General features: G+C 51.9%; 1 protein-coding gene across 2 annotated transcripts in view; it reads right to left on the reverse strand.

Annotated features, from left to right (window-relative positions):
- The window catches only part of COL5A3 (collagen type V alpha 3 chain), a 44,708-nt gene that overhangs the window by 9,143 nt on the left and 19,502 nt on the right, over positions 1-16,063 (reverse strand). For both annotated transcript variants that reach the window (XM_019964120.2, XM_070792783.1), the window contains exons 28-56: positions 14,775-14,819; positions 14,614-14,667; positions 14,369-14,476; positions 13,894-13,947; positions 10,286-10,339; positions 9,309-9,353; positions 9,073-9,126; positions 8,904-8,948; positions 8,455-8,508; positions 8,310-8,363; positions 8,009-8,062; positions 7,767-7,874; positions 7,520-7,609; positions 7,114-7,167; positions 5,939-6,046; positions 5,737-5,844; positions 5,591-5,644; positions 4,891-4,944; positions 4,155-4,262; positions 4,025-4,078; positions 3,633-3,686; positions 3,479-3,532; positions 3,294-3,347; positions 2,380-2,487; positions 1,670-1,723; positions 1,441-1,494; positions 1,116-1,169; positions 820-873; positions 16-123 (exon numbers count right to left, since the gene is read on the reverse strand). In XM_019964120.2, coding sequence (XP_019819679.2) covers positions 16-123; positions 820-873; positions 1,116-1,169; positions 1,441-1,494; positions 1,670-1,723; positions 2,380-2,487; positions 3,294-3,347; positions 3,479-3,532; positions 3,633-3,686; positions 4,025-4,078; positions 4,155-4,262; positions 4,891-4,944; positions 5,591-5,644; positions 5,737-5,844; positions 5,939-6,046; positions 7,114-7,167; positions 7,520-7,609; positions 7,767-7,874; positions 8,009-8,062; positions 8,310-8,363; positions 8,455-8,508; positions 8,904-8,948; positions 9,073-9,126; positions 9,309-9,353; positions 10,286-10,339; positions 13,894-13,947; positions 14,369-14,476; positions 14,614-14,667; positions 14,775-14,819 — 1,953 coding nt within the window. The remainder of the gene's footprint in view (positions 1-15; positions 124-819; positions 874-1,115; positions 1,170-1,440; positions 1,495-1,669; positions 1,724-2,379; positions 2,488-3,293; positions 3,348-3,478; positions 3,533-3,632; positions 3,687-4,024; positions 4,079-4,154; positions 4,263-4,890; positions 4,945-5,590; positions 5,645-5,736; positions 5,845-5,938; positions 6,047-7,113; positions 7,168-7,519; positions 7,610-7,766; positions 7,875-8,008; positions 8,063-8,309; positions 8,364-8,454; positions 8,509-8,903; positions 8,949-9,072; positions 9,127-9,308; positions 9,354-10,285; positions 10,340-13,893; positions 13,948-14,368; positions 14,477-14,613; positions 14,668-14,774; positions 14,820-16,063) is intronic.

Genomic DNA, 16,063 nt, shown 5'->3' on the forward strand with positions numbered 1-16,063 from the left:
TCTCAGTCCACTCACCACAGGTCCAGGGATCCCACGAAGACCCTCAGGTCCAACACGTCCAGGGGGCCCTCGAGCCCCTACTGGGCCTGTCCTCCCTGGGGGTCCATCAGGACCTGGTTCCCCCTGAAAAGGAGCAAGGTGGAAGGGAGGAGGCAGAGAGAATCAGGGGGAGCCTGCCTCCTGACCCTCCAGCCAGGAACCATCAGGGAGCGGGGAGAAATTGGGGCAACTGTGGTGGTCACAGGTCCCTCCCCATTCTGCTGGCCCAACTATTGACCAATGGGTCAGGACAAGGACCGCTCCCTGGGACTTCCCTGGTGGTCCAGTGGTTAAGAATCCACCTGCCAATGCAGGGGCTGCTGCTGCTGCTAAGTCGCTTCAGTCGTGTCCGACTCTGTGCGACCCCATAGACAGAGCCCACCAGGCTCCTCTGTCCCTGGGATTCTCCAGGCAAGAACATAGGAGGGGTTGCCACCTCCTTCTCCAATGCATGAAAGTGAAAAGTGAAATTGAAGTCACTCAGTCGTGTCTGACTCTTAGCGACCCCATGGACTGCAGCCTACCAGGCTCCTCCGTCCATGGGATTTTCCAGGCAAGAGTGCTGGAGAGAGTTGCCATTGCCTTCTCCACCAATGCAGGGGACACGGGTTTGATCCTTGCTCTGGGGAGATCCCACATGCTGCAGGGCAGCTAAGCCCGAGCACCACAGCTAGAGAGTAGCCCCCACTTGCTGCAATTTAGAGAAAGCCCCCACACAGCAATGAAGACCCAACACAGCCAAAAATAAAAGGACCCCTCTCTTGGCCAGGGGGAACTCACCTTGGCACCTTTCTCTCCTTCTCTACCTTCTTGACCCATGCGACCAGAAGGACCCTGAGGGGTGAGTAGAAAGTGTGAGTAGAGGGCTGTGAGCTGAGTAGAGGGCTGTGAGCTGAGTAGGGGCCTGTGAGCTGAGTAGAGGGCTGTGAGCTGAGTAGGGGTTTGTGATGGTGAGTGGAGGGCTTGTAGGGATGAGTGGGGGCCTCTGGGTATGAGGGGGGCTTGTGGAGGTAAGGGGGAGCCTATGAGAGTGAGTGGAACCAAGTTAGAGCTGGGGGTGGTGTGTCATCACTCACCCTTTTACCAGGAGGCCCAGGGGCGCCAGGCTCCCCAGAAGCACCAGGTGGACCCTATAGAGATTGTAACCAGCACGGGAGTCAAGGATGACAGTTTCAAGATGCCTTTGATGGGAAAACAGCCTTCCCCAAACATCACCCCAGCACCAGCCAGCCCTCCCTCCCCCTGCCTCCTCCTTCAAGCTGCTCACATTCATGGTACAAAGCAGATGCATCCCTGGGGGCCCTGGGGACCTCATTAACCCATCCTCCTGGCCCTCAATTCACCCACTCACCTGCCCCAACACCCCTCTTTAGGCACCACCTCCTCTGTTCCCCTACTCACCGGTCCCCCCACATCTCCAGGGTTTCCCTTCTCCCCTGGGGGGCCATCTTGACCCTGTGGTAGGGGAAATGAAGTTGGGAGGGGTCGTGAGGACACAGCAGAATGTTGGGGTGATGCTTGGAGGCAAGTGGAGGTTTTTTGCTTCATCGACCTTGCTCAGGTTTGTGATGAGATTGGGGACAGAATAGGGAATATGCTGGGCTTTTGAGGAAGAGGGGGTCACACTCACCGAAACTCCAGGGTCTCCGGGGGGGCCTAGGTCTCCTGGGAGGCCTGTGGGTCCCTGGAACACATAATGATGAAAAATCATATGTCTGAATGATGGAGCATTCATCCATCCATTCATTTATTCATTCATTCAGCTGTCCTCAGACACAGTTCTGGTTGCTGGGGATACATTGGTGAAGAAAACACAAAACCCCAGCCCTGCTAGAAGGAACATTCTGGTGTTTAATGGGTGCTAAAAATGTTCCATGAATCATTTCACTGCATCCTCCCAGCTAGGGACTCACAGATAAAAATCAGAGAGGGGACCCGGTAAGGGGTGGGGTGCTGAAATTCAAATCAAGGTCCCTCAGACTCTGAAGCTCCTCACCGCCCTCCCTCCCCACCCAGAGGACCATCACCATGGCAGGAGGGGCTCAACCTCTGCTTTGATGGCAAATCCCAATCAGCCAACCCTGATCCCTCATCAGTTTCAACTTTGACCTTTCCAGCACTGTTAGAATGACTCTATGTGGAAGCAAGTTTCCCCTGCTGCCATGACCGATTACCACTGTATGTTTACACTGATTCATTCTTTCATTCAATCATTTGGCCACGTTCTGGGTTGCTTGTGGAATCAGCACACAGGACCCCTGGCTGGAAGTTGAGGAGCAGGTTCGAGTTGACACATGTGCCCCTCCCTGGGTCGCGGCCTCCATGTGCCCCAGGACTCACCACATTCCCCTTTGCTCCATCCTCTCCAGGGGGTCCTTTCTTGCCTGGGGGTCCAGCAGCCCCAGATGGGCCTGTATCCCCCTTTTCACCAACTTCTCCCCTGGGGCCCTTGGCAGAAACAGAGGTCAGAGGTCAGAGTAGCCTGGACTCTCCAGGGGTCAAGGTTAGCATACCTGAACTCAGGAATCTGCGTGGCTTGGGACTTTCCTGGGGTTAGGGGTCAAAGTAGCCTAGACTGCCCAAGGGTCAGAGGAATCTAGGATTTACTGGAATCAGGGGTCACAGTGATCCAGTTGACCAGAGGTCATGGGCAAGTTTGGGCTAGCCCATGTGCCACTCTGGGGTGAATCAGAAAAGGGATCCCAGGACCTCCCTAGTGGTCCAGTAGTTAAGAATCTGCCTTGCAATGCAGAGAACACAAGTTCAATCCCTGGTCGGGGAACTAAGATCCCACATGCTGTGGAGCAACTAAGCCCACATGCTACAACTATTGAACTCTCGCGACACAAGTAGAGAGTCTGTGCACCCCAAGGAAAGATCCCACATGGCCCAGCGAAGCTCCCATGTGTCCCAACTAACACTGGACACAGCCAAACAAGTGAATGAATCAATATTTTTAAAAAGAAAAAAGAGGGATCCCCTCTGGGCAGCTCATCCTCAAGCCAGGGCTTGTGCTTTAGATCTGAGCCCCACCTGCCCCCTCAGCCACGCACCCTTGTGCAGTACACAACCTAGAGAACTTGATGTAGCCACCCTGATACCTTTCAGGTCTCTGTCATCAAAATAACTGGGGATGCCCGTAGGTCTGGGTCCATGAGTGACCTAGGGCTGCCCAGAGGTCATGGGGGCCCAAGATGCCCAAGGGTCAGGGATTCCCTGAGATGGGTGCAGGGGCCCAGAACAAAGTCACTCACCGGGGTGCCTGGGGTCCCGGGGGGTCCTGGGTCTCCAGGCTCTCCTGGCTCACCCTGCGGGAGGCAAAGTGAAAGTGAGGAGGGGTCCCCTCCTGGCAGCCAGAACTGCCACCACCACTCCCCCAAACCAGGCAGGACTGATTGAGCCTCCTGGACCCTGGGCAGCCCCTTGTTCTCTCTCTCACCTTCTCACCCACAGCGCCAGGCTGACCAACTCCCCCAGGCAACCCTGGAGGACCCTGGAGAGACAACGAAGGGTATAGGTGGGATGGAGGGATTCCAACAGCCCCTTCTTGGGAAAGTGATGTCCTGAGGCCCTCCCCCTCCCCCAGTTCTTACCTCTGATCCGCTGGGGCCCTGGGGGCCCCGAGGGCCTGGAGCTCCGTGGGGACCCTATGGGACAGTCAGAATAGCATCCAGTGACCTCATGGCCCCTCAAAAAGCTCCAAGCAAGAGGAGAAGGGAGCGACAGAGGATGAGATGGTTGGATGGCATCACTGACTCAATGGACATGAGTTTGAGCAAACTCGGGGAGACAGGGAAGGACAGGGAAGCCTGGCGTTCTGCAGTCCATGGAGTCACAAAGAGTCCAACACAACTGAGTGACTGAACAACAAACCACAAACACCACCCTTGATATTGGTGACCCACATGTGCCCCATGACCCCCCAAATTGATCTGATGGCCAACCCTGCCCTACCACCCCTCCCATTTCCCCCCATAGTTCATACCATGGACCCTACATCTCCAACTTCTCCCTTTTCTCCAGCAGGGCCTGGCATTCCCTGTGGAGCAAAGAAGCAAAATTGGGGCACAAAGTGGGGAGGATCAGAGGCCATACCCTCAAACTCAGACACCCACCTGTAGGCCAGGAGGACCAATCATGCCAGGGAAGCCTCTCACTCCATCATCTCCTTTCTGCCCAAAGAGGCCTGGGGGTCCCCGGCGTCCCTGAGCCCCGTCTGCTCCCTAGAAGGCAGACAGGGCAGGACACAGTTAGGGTCTGTGTCAAGGGTTGGAGTTAGGTTCAAGGTCAAAGTCAGGATGGAAGTTCAAGGTTGGAATGAAGTTTGGGGAGGGTCAGGGTTGGGTCTAAAGGTGCAGGTTAAGGGTCAGGGTTTAGGAATGAAATCCAGGACTGAGCAAAGTTTCGAGATGAGCCTTGGTCATCTCAAGTGAGTCAGGGTCAAGCTGAGGTCAATTAAGGTCCAAGTGGGGTTGAGAGGTAGGGTTGAGCTTGACCTCAGGTCCGAGGTAAATTCAGAATTGGAGCTCAGGTTTGGGGTCAGTATTGGAGGGTGGGTCTGGACTGGGGTCAAGGGTAGGACTGGGTCAGGTTCAGCTAATGTTGGATGTGAAGATAAGGTCTGAGTTGGGATTGAGGTTAAGGTCACAATTAAAATTAGGGCATTAAAATTAGGGCTGTGATAGAGTTTGAGGGTTAAGGTCAAGACTGAGTCAGATTCTGGGGTGAGTTTGAATTGAGCATTGACACGAAAGGGTAGGGGTTAGGGTTGAACTGGGGCCTGAGTCACAGTGGAGAACACTGTCCCTTCCCATAAGGGATCCAGAGGACCACGAAGCTGGGAGTACTCACCGGGGAGCCGGGGTGTCCCACCAGACCCCGTATCCCTGTTGGTCCAGGCGGGCCCTGGAGGCGGGAACAGAGTCAAGAAACCCTCAGGTTTAAGATTAAGGTCGCAGGTGGGGAACTTCCCTGGTCGTCCAGTGACTAAGACTCTGCACTCCCAAGGGGGTCAGGATTCGACCCCTGGTCAGGGAACTGGATCCCACAGGCCACAACGAAGATCAAAGATCCCATAAGCAGCAACTAAGACCCAGTGTAGCCAAGTAAATAAATATTTTTTAAAAAAACTGGAAAAAGATGAAGGGGGAACACTAGCAACATCAATCACTGCACCCCTGTCCACTCCCCACCCCACTAGAAAATTGCATTTCTCTCCCCACAACCCTGTCTTCCTAGCCACCAACTCCTGGGACCAGACACAGCATCTCTCATAAGCTTGGCCCGTCAGAACGTTGGCCCCAGAGTCCCATCAGTTTCCCAGGACTGAGCTGGCTTCCGGGTGATGGGTGCTGAGACTGAATTCCTGGAGGGAAGTTGGGAACGCAGTTGGCCCCTTTATTCTGGGTAGCTTAAGTGACTTCTGTTACTTGAGTGTCAAGATGGGGCTCAAGAAGGCAGGAAACCCCGTGACCCGCCCCCCTGCCATCCTCTCAATACCCCTTTTACCCCTCTCCAAAGACCAGCTCCCTCTCTGGGGTCCCCCACTCACCGCGTCTCCCTTGTCACCTTTGCTGCCTTTGTGACCGGGGGCACCCACTTCTCCCTGCAAAGCAAGCAGACAGGATGAGGGACGACCCAGCCTCCCTCTTCCCCTGTCCTCCTCCAGCCCCTCCCTCTGCCTCAGCTCTCTCTCACCTTGTCCCCTTCCTCGCCAGAAGGCCCCGCAGCTCCAGGGGGCCCAGGAAGCCCCAGGGGCCCAGGGATCCCATCTTTACCAGTGGGGCCAGGGGCGCCACGTTCACCCTGTTAGGGGGAGTAGAAAGAGTCAGGGCAGAAATGCAGTCCTGGTATGTGGAGGGCTGGTTCTTGGGGATGAATGGAGGGGGCAGGAACTTACCGGGGAACCCTTCTCGCCTGTGGGGCCCACGGGGCCTTGGCCTCCGCTTTGACCAGGAAGCCCAATGCTCCCTGCTGGGCCTACAGGACCACGCTCCCCAGGGGATCCCTGAAAACAGGGGTGGAGGGTCAGGAATGATAGCAGTAACAGTAGATGTCATTTATTGGAGGGTTTGTAAGCAGCCTGAGTTAGGTGGTTACCACCAATCCAGGCCGTTCCCCACACAGCAGCCAGAGGGCGCTATCAACATCCAAGTCAGCACGTGACTCCTCTCCTCGCAGCTCTCCAAGGCTCCCACCTCATTTGGAGAAAAAAAGCTCTCCGGGCATCTCATGAGGCCCTACGCGACCTGCCCCCATCTCCTCCCTGCCCTCACCTCTTCCGACTCACTTCCCTCCAGCAACACGGCCCCCCTCACTGCTTCCTCCAGCCTCAGGACTTTGCACATGCTCTTCCACCCTTCTCCTAGCCAACCACATGGCTCTTTCCTCAGGTCTCAGCTCAAATGTCATCTTCTCAGGAGACTTTCCCTAGTCAGCTTTTTTATTTATTTTTTGGTGCCTCAGGGTGGCATATGGGATCTTAGTTCCCCCACAAGGGATTGAACCAGCACCCCCTGCATTGGAGGCACGGAGCCTTAACCACTGCACCTCCAGGAAAGTCCCGTGGCCAGACTATTTAAGGGCTCTCCCCTGCTCCCCACTAGTTTGCATTATTTGGCTTTGTGGCATTCACCGCCACTGATCCATTATCTTCTTGACTAGATAGTAGTAAGCTCCAGAAGAAAGGAGGTTTTTAAAGGGGCTCATGTCCAACTTCCCTGAGGTCCAGTGGTTAAGACTTTGCCCTTCCAATTGAGAGGGCACAGGTTTGATTCCTGGTCAGGGAACTAGGGCCCACATTTAAACGGTGAGATCTGGTATGCAAGTAAGTATGTGTCAGACAGATCATCTCATTGAGGTTTACAACCTAGAGATGGGACTATTTTACAGACAAACCAACTGAGGCTGATGGAATGAGAGACTGCCTGGCCAGTGAGTGGCAGAGAGGAGTGTGACTCAAGCCTGTTTGGCTCCCAAAATAGCTGAACATGATCATGACCATACCCAGCTTCCCAGATATCTCGAGACCCCTCCACCCTGCCCACCCGCCATAGCAGATGCATTTACACTTACGTTGGCACCAACAGGACCTGGGGGGCCCTTGTCACCCTTTAAACCAGTCGGTCCCTGAGGAGGAGATGATTCATAGTCAAGAGACCCCCAAAGGTAATTCACTGGTAGTCCAGTAGTCAGGACTCTGTGCTCTCATTTCTGAGAATTTGGGCTCGACCCCTGGTCAGGAAACTAAGATCCACAAGTCCCCACGACTTGCTTCCCTAGAAAGAGAGACCCCCCTAAAGTGCTCCCAGGTCCTGTGTTTACTCTGGGGGGCTCAGAGTTCCCACCCCCTTCCTGGCACTGAGGTTCAGGGATCCATCCCTCCTCCTCCATGGTCAGGAGGCTATGGCCATGTCCCTCCTAAGCCCCCCTTTCTTTCTCCACTTCACAGCCCAGCCAGGCACATGCAAACCATACTTACTGGGTCCCCGGGGGCTCCATGAGGACCAGGGAAACCTCTGGGTCCAGGTGGCCCTTCCTTCCCAAGGGGTCCCAGTGGTCCCACATCCCCCTGCAGGAGTCCAGGGGAGGGAAGTCAGACTGTGGAGCAGGGGCGTCTCCCCTCAATCTGTGAGTCTGGGTCCCCTCCCCCACAGGGTTGATGCTAAGGCCATTCCAGGATCTTTGGGGTCACTCAACCGAGATGTCCCGTGGGGTGGTGGTCTCACCTTGGCCCCCTCTCTGCCTTCCAGGCCCGGAAGACCTTGTTCACCAGGAGGTCCAGGGGGCCCTGGGGGCCCCCTCTCACCCAGAGGCCCTGCTTCTCCTGTCTTTCCCTGGAAAGGAAGAAGGCTCATCTTGAATGGAGGTGGCCTGGGGTAGTGGTTCTGTCTGGGATCACCATCTCCCCTCCCCCCAAATATCCCCAAACTGGTGCAAAACTGGGGAGACCTGTGGGGACCACTCTGACCTGAGGACCCACGACACCAGCTGGTCCAGGTGGGCCTGTCTGACCTTGGAAACCCTGAGGAGAAACATTGAAAGAAGGTGTCATGGGACTTCCGTGGTGCTCCAGTGGTTAAGACTGAGCATCCGCTGCAAGGGGTGCAGGCTCCATTCCTGGTAAGGGAACTAAGATCCCACATGCCACAAGATGTGGCCAAAAAAAAAAAAATTTTTTTTAATAAAATATAAATGAAAAAAAATATCATGGAGTGGAAGAAATGAAGAGCTCAATGGGGTCAGGGGTCAGAGGTCAAAGGGTTGCTCACCAATTCTCCTCTCTGTCCAGGGTGTCCAGGTACCCCATCTTTTCCCTGGGGACCCTGACAGACAAAGCATGAGAGAGCTGAAGCACAATAAGGAGTTTCCCCACTGCCTGGTTCCCCCTCCCCCCAGCAGGATATGCTGACTTACAGGGGGACCCTTTGGTCCAGAGAACCCAGGAGGACCTTGCAGACCTGGGAGGCCCTGAAACGGAAGCAGAATCATTAGAGCATCCTTTCTGCTTTCCTCCCCCTCCCTCTGAGTCCCACCTAATGACAACAAGCATTCTGGGTGCTTCCTGCAGGCCAGGCATGGGGTCAAGCATTCTACCTGCAGGAAGTCATTTCATTTGCCACAGCAGCCCTTTGGGAGGGGGACTGTGGTTATTCTCATTTGGTAGAGGAAGAAACCGAGGCAGAGAGGTTAGGTGACTCAACCAAGGTCACAGAGCAGATGAGCAGCAAAGTTAAGACTTGAACTCACAGCTCTCGGATATCAGAGGCTCTTTCTGCATTCTGCATTATAATGTCTCCCTACCTTCTGGGCTTGTCTCCCCGCCAGAATCACACAGACACACACAAACTCACTCACTCACTTACCTTTTCTCCAGGGAACCCAGGGGCTCCGTCCTGGCCCACATCACCCTAGGATAGAATGAATTAGACTCAGGCTGCAGAACAAACTCAACAGGGATGTGTTGGGAGGGACTTGGTGGGCCTGAACCAGAAGGCTTGCATGGGGGTACCTGGCCACCCACCGTCTCCATACCTTGGGGCCCGGCTGCCCTGTGGCACCTGGTTGCCCTCTCTCTCCACGGGCACCCTGAAGTGAAAAGAAGCAAAGATTAGGCAGGGGTGGGGGGGCGGGAGCCAGGAAGTGAGGCCGAGTCCTTAGGGTCCCTTCCCTCTGTGACCACCCAAGGACCACCGACATCCCCCAAACTCTCTTCCCACCCACCTCTCCCCTCGTAGCCCATCTTTCTGGCCCTGTCCCCATTTTCTTACTGGTGGTCCCCGCTCTCCTTCCAGGCCTGGCTGCCCAGCCTTCCCCTGGAACATAAATTGGGGCGAGGGGGAAGGAGAAGGTGGTGATGGTGCAAAGACAGGACAGAAACACACAAATACACCCAGTCAGAGACCTGGAAGATGTCTGTCTCACATTCATTCGCAAGCCTTTCACTCACTCAAATACATAAAGACAACTTACACACCCAACTATGAAAAGATGACAGACACCCAGTTATATTAGGATTGTACCTAGAGGGTCCACCCCTAGAAGCATGTTCACTCACACAGACACCTGTTTAATTATCACAGCTGCATGGTATGCATACAGGATTGTGTGCCACCATGGCATGCAAGGGGTGACCACAGCTTCGAGATGACACATGGAGCTTGTCGGGTAATATGTTCTTTGCCCATGTGTCTACCCAATGTAGTAAACACATATGTACATGGGCTCATGTGAGGACACGGTCTTGATAAACACAGTGGTGTACATGATGAGTGCATATACACAATATCCATTTACATAGCTGCAGTGCACACATAGCCAAACAATGCACGCATGTGTACACAATCCCTCAGGTGCATAGAAATACATATTCCTATGTGTGTTTCCCTATTCTTTAACACACATCAACATGCCCTTTCATGCATTTATGCCCACAGTCACACAACAGACATGCAGCTAGTGCCCTTGTTCACCCAGTCACAAGCCCCGAGGCTGCAGCATCCAGGTCCCATCTGATTTGCACTGAAGGGCATGTAGGATGCACATGGCACATGGGCACACGTGCTGTAGTGCCAGGTGGGATCACCTACATGTGCCCTGCATTGCATGTGGCAATGTGTGTGCACACAGTGCTTCCAGGCACAGACACACCTGCCTAGGGTCCCACCTGCTGTCACGCACAGCCACACACACTCCTCCTCTCATGCGAGCCCTTCCCCTCCCCACTGACCCCTAGATCATGACTCACCCGCTTCCCTTTTTCTCCTAATGGTCCCAGAGGTCCCGGAAAGCCAATAGATCCCTGAATCAAGAGAATGAGAGAGAAGAAATGGAGATGAGGAATGGGTGGTGGGCAATGTTAGCCCTCCATTTGGTCATCCCATCTTTTCAGGCATTTCCAGGTGACTGATTCCAGAGGCTTCTTTGGTCCCTCCAGCCCCTGCCTCCTCCAAGACAGCCCTCAGGCATCCTCACCTCTCTCCTCTTGCTCACTCCTTTCCAGCCACACTAGCCCCTTTAATGCTACTCACATACCAGTACATTCCTGCCTCAGGGCCTTTGCACTGTCTGCCTTTGCCTAAAATTCTCTTCTTAGATCCCCTCCTCATCTAGATCTCATTCAGATGTCACCTCCTTCAAGAAGCCTCCCACCACCATCCTGACCACCTCATCCTCAAATCATGCACTAACACATTTTCCTATTTTGTTTCCCCCATAATATTTGTCTTGAAATGACCTGCTTGTCTGCTTAGTTATTCAATGACTAGGACATAACGCTCTAGTCCTAATCCCCACTGCCTGGCATATGGTGGGCACTTACTCAATACTTATTAACTGACTCCAGTAGTTGCTTTCCTGCCCATCTTGGAGGCATCCTCCCTTGACCTGGGGAGAAGACATCATAGGCTCCAATATCCCCTCCCACCCCTCACTGTGTTTTGAATCCTAGATCCATCTCTGGACTAGCTGTGTGGCCCTAGACAAATGGCTGAACCTCTCTGAGCACCAGTCTCCCTGTTTGTAGCCTGGGATGATATGAACAAGGTTCTGGTTAGGATAGATGGGATATGTGTAGAAAGTGTCTTGTTTAGTTTTATTTTTGTTACAAAGTACTTGGTACATAGTATGAATTCAACGAATGTTAACTGTCATTGTTACTCACGCAATTAGTAACTGCTATGGGCTGAATGTTTGTGTCTTCCAAAAATTCATGTTGAGTCCTCAGTCCCTAGTGTGATAATATTTGGGTGTGGAACCTTTGGGAACTAAGTAGGTCATGAGGGTAGGGGCCTCGTAAATAGGATTAGTGTCCTTATAAGAAGAGGAGACTAGACATACTGAGTGAAGTAAGTCAGACAAAGAAGGAGAAATATCGTATGACATCCCTTATATATGGAATCTGAAAAGAAATGATACAAACAAACTTACTTGCGAAACAGAAAGAGACTCACAGAATTAGAGAACCAACCTATGGTTGCCAGGGGGAAGGATGGGGGAAGGGATAGTTAGGGAGTTTGGGATGGACATGTACACACTGCTATATTTAAAATGGGTAACCAACAAGGGCCTACTTGTATAGCACAGGGAACTCTGCTCAATGTTATGTGGCAGCCTGGATGGGAGGGGAGTTTGGGGGAGAATGGATACATGCATACGTATGACTGAGTCCCTTCTTGGTTTACCTGAAACTATCACAGCATTGTTAATTGGCTATACCCCAATACAAAATAAAAAGGTTTTTTTTTAAAGAAAGGAGACTATATCTCTCTCGGTCTGTCTCTCTCTCTGGTTCCTCCCTCTCTCCTTTGTTGTTGTTCAGTCGTTAAATCATGTTCGACTTTTTGTGACCCCATGGACTGTAGCATGCCAGGTTTCCCTGTCCTTCACTATCTCCCAAAATTTGCTGATTTATGTCCATTGAGTCTGTGATGCCATCCAACCATCTCATCCTCTGCTGCCCCCTTCTCCTTTTGCCTTCAATATTTTCCAGCATCAGGGCCTTTTCCTCCACTATGTGAGGACAAAGACAGAAAATGTTCATCTACAAACCAGGAAGAAAGCCCTCATAGAATCCAACCATGCTGGCGCTCTGATCTCAGACTTTTGGCCTCCAAAACAAATTTCTATGTTTAAAACATCCAGTCCAAGGCATTTTTATTCTAGCAACCCAAAACTGACTTCAACTTAACTGATACATCAGGCCTCCTGTAATGTGTTCATTGCTTGATGCTCAAGGCACGCTGCTCAGCCTTGGCTACGAGCCTTTGAATTTCTTTGAACTCCCAGGAATTCCTGCTCCAACAGGCTGAGTTCTGCTCTGAATTTTGGTGCCTTGAGTTAATTCCCAAACCTGTTTATAGCAGTTACCCTTGCCAATGGACTCATGTGATTTAATGAAAGCTTATGAAAACTGATGAAATGCAGAAAGGGAAAAGAAAGATATCTCTAAAATCAAAGTTACATGGAAAAGACAAGAATTCCCTGGCAGTTCAGTGGTTAAGACTCAGCGCTTTCACTGCTGAGGGCCTGGGTTCAATTCCTGGTCTTGGGATCTAAGATCCTGCAAACAGCAGAGTTCAACCCCAAAAAAAGAGAGAGAGAGAGAAATGGAAAAGATTTAACATAAAGGAAAGCAATTTTTAAAAAAATCACTGTCAAATTAGATAGACATGAGCAAGATAACTATGGGGCTTCCCAGGTGGCGCTAGTGGTAAAGAACTCATCCGCCAACTCAGGAGTAAGAGAGGCGGGTTCCATCCCTGGGTCTGGGAGATCCCCTGGAGAAGGGCATGGCAACCCACTCCAGTATTCTTGGCCTGGAGAATCCCACGGACAGAGGAGCCTAGCGGGCCACAGTCCATGGGGTCGCAAAGAGTTGGACATGACTGAAGCCACTTAGCACGCATGCAGGCAGGGCATCCAGGGTATGCAGGGCCCTGGTTAAAGGGCAGCCTCAGAGGCAGCGCCAGGGGCGGGGTCAAGAACGTGGGGGCGGTTGGGTAAGGGGCGGGTTAGAGGCGGGAAGATCCCTTGCAGGAGGGCGTGGCAACCCACTCCAGCATTCGGCCTGGAGAAGCCCATGGACAGAGACTAGCGGGCCACAGTCCATGGGATTGAAAAGAGTCAGACACAACCGAAGAGACTTAGGACACACAAACGCAAGATAACTGTGCCAGAACAAGGCGCCAAAAGTATGGAACTCGAGGATTCTGTGCTCAGATTTCTTCCAAATGTCTTGGATTTTTCTGCTCCGCTTTATGTAAACAAAAACTACAAATCATCAGTGATGTAACACGGGTGTGGCTGAGGCAGAGAGACACGTCTTACCAATAGCCTCATCCATCAACACACTGGCAGCCAATGTACATTTTTACATAAATACATTCTAAGTTATAATTAATTCGAGATATGTAAGCTGCATGTTTTTTATGATTCTGCTCTTTACTGACTTTTTGTTTGAGCCAACCTCAATCATACCAGTAAGAGGGTCCTACAGATTTATTATCACCAAAATCATCAACATTATTATAATCAAATTGATGAGGTAGCTACTGCTGGTATCTCCATTTTGCAACTGAGAAAAATGGCTCAATAGACTTGTTCAAGTTCATTTAGCAGGTATTAGGGGGTGACTTACTCAAGGTCACTTAGCAGGTGAGGAGTGACTTACCCAAGGCCACTTAGCAGATAAGCTTGGGTATTTGAGCCTAAGTTTGATGCCAAAGCCCACATCTTACATTTTAAGTGCCCCATGAGGTGGCCAGTTCACACCCCCCAGACCACAGCCTAGAACCCCAGATGTTAATCAGTCTCTAAACCCTACCCTTGCCCACCACCTGCCTCCTAGCATCTGACCTTAGGGCCTGGACGTCCTGGATAACCTGGGAGACCCGGCACGCCAAGCTTGCCCTGCAGAGAGATTGTAGGAAAAAAGTCAGAGATTGCAATTTGGGGGTCAGTGGGGGAGGGGCAGGATGGCTGGGGCACGGTGGCAAAGGGAGGAGGGTGGGATCCAGGGAAACATGGGTTCAACTCCTGGTCCCTGTCTGCTAGGGGCATGTCCTTGGACAGCTCATTCAACTGTTCCAAATCTCAGTTTACTTGTCTGTAGAATGGGGATAAAAATGTCTGTTGCCTATAGTGGTTATGGGATATAAATAAGATAGAGTGCATTGCATTGCTCTATCATGCTGAGCTGCAGAAGTGAAGAAGTGGAGAGCCTCCTAAAGTTGGAGATAAAAAGACAGAAGGCTGAGGGCAAAGGGCCAGGGAACACCTTGACTGCAGGAAGCTGGGGACAGACTGGAGGTGGGTGACCAGGTCCACTCACCTTCTCCCCAGCTGAGCCTGGGGGGCCCTCCTCGCCAAGCAGCCCCTCCTGCCCCTTTAGCCCCTCCGGACCATCCTCTCCCCGAGGACCTGGAGGTCCGGGTTGCCCCTGGAACAGAAAGGAGAAACCCTGATATCAGTCCTTCTTTGTCATCCCTGCCCGCTGTCTTTGCCCCAGTTCACCTCCTCACTGTCTTTCCCAAGTCCCCCAGATTCACCCGACTCCTCCCTTGGAGATCATCTTACCCGATCTCCTTTAAGCCCCGCATCACCCTTGAAGCCTGGGAAACCATCCTCTCCCTGGGTGGAAGACAGTACAGAGATCAGAAGTCAAGGTTTTCATGAAGGGGCAGTCAGAGCCCCAATATTAGGGTTCCCCTCTCCCAAGGAATCCCCTCCTTTCTTACCTTCTCTCCTTTCTCCCCCTGGAGGCCCCGGTTGCCAGAGGTACCCTGAAAAGAAAGAAGCTCTCAGTCCCCATGCTGCCCCCACTTAAGAAGGGCCCTGAACTCAGTCCTCTGCCCTGAAACAGCCAGGACAGTCCCAAGAGGATGCAGGACTAGAGGGAGGGGGTGGGGAGCAGCCCCAGAGAAAATTATCTTGTCCCATCATCTGCTAGTATGGTGTACAAGAGGTTCATTTCCCCCGCCCCTTCTCACTGGCAGCTTCCCAAGATCATCTGTGTGGGGGTGTGAAGGGAAGGCCAAATTTCCAAGTAATTGATTTCCATCTCCTAGGGACACTGTGTCCACAGTTCCTTCTGGCAGGAGGAAAAGGATGAACATTCCAGAACCCAGCTTCATTCTAAAGGCGAAGGAATGTTTCCCATTGTGCTGGATACAGTGCGACTCTGTGCCTGGCAACAAGGGGAGTCTGTGCTTGGCTACAGTGAGACTGCTCAGTGCAAGCCCAGATGCTGCTCACACCAAATTCTTGGCTTGGGCCATAAGAAAAGCTGCACTCGGCTACAGTGTAACTGAGCTCAGTGAGTTAAATGAAATTGTACTTGGATACACTATAACTATGTTTTGACAATAGCATGACTGTTTCCAGCCACAGGGAGACACACTATAATGGAATTCAGTGACTACAATGAAGTTACCCTTGGATACGATGTAACTATGTGTTTTGACACTATCATGACTGTCTCTAGCCACAGGGCAATTCATTGACCACGATGTAACCGAGTTTGACCACAATTGTTCTCTGACCATGGCTATGGTGTAACTAGACTCAGCCAAAACACAGCCTTCAACTCTACATAGAAAACCATGCCTGACTTTCAATGGAACTCTGAGTTTGGACACCCACAGGACTTCATGGCCAGCTACAACATAACTACACCTCCTTGGCTATAGGGTGAAGCTTGTCTACAATGCGAAAATGTGGCTTTTAGACTGTTCTTAGACTAACCAAACTCTGTTCTTAGACTACAGGTGATGGATACCTGTACTTAGCTACAAGGTAACTGGACTTAGCTACCACACAGATTTTAATACAATGTCCCTACAGCTGGTCAACAGTAAGTCTCTATTCAGTACAGCTCTCAAGTGGTCCTAGCACTTCTAGGCTTGTAGATTGTATGGCTCTTGGCTTGAGTTTTTGTTGCTTTTGTTTGTTTTATTTATTTTTAATTGAAGGATACATGCTTTACAATGTTGTGTTGGTTTCTGCCATACATCAACAAGAATCAGCC

Source organism: Bos indicus, chromosome 7 (assembly GCF_029378745.1).
Source record: "Bos indicus isolate NIAB-ARS_2022 breed Sahiwal x Tharparkar chromosome 7, NIAB-ARS_B.indTharparkar_mat_pri_1.0, whole genome shotgun sequence".
Classification (NCBI taxonomy): Eukaryota; Metazoa; Chordata; class Mammalia; order Artiodactyla; family Bovidae; genus Bos; species Bos indicus.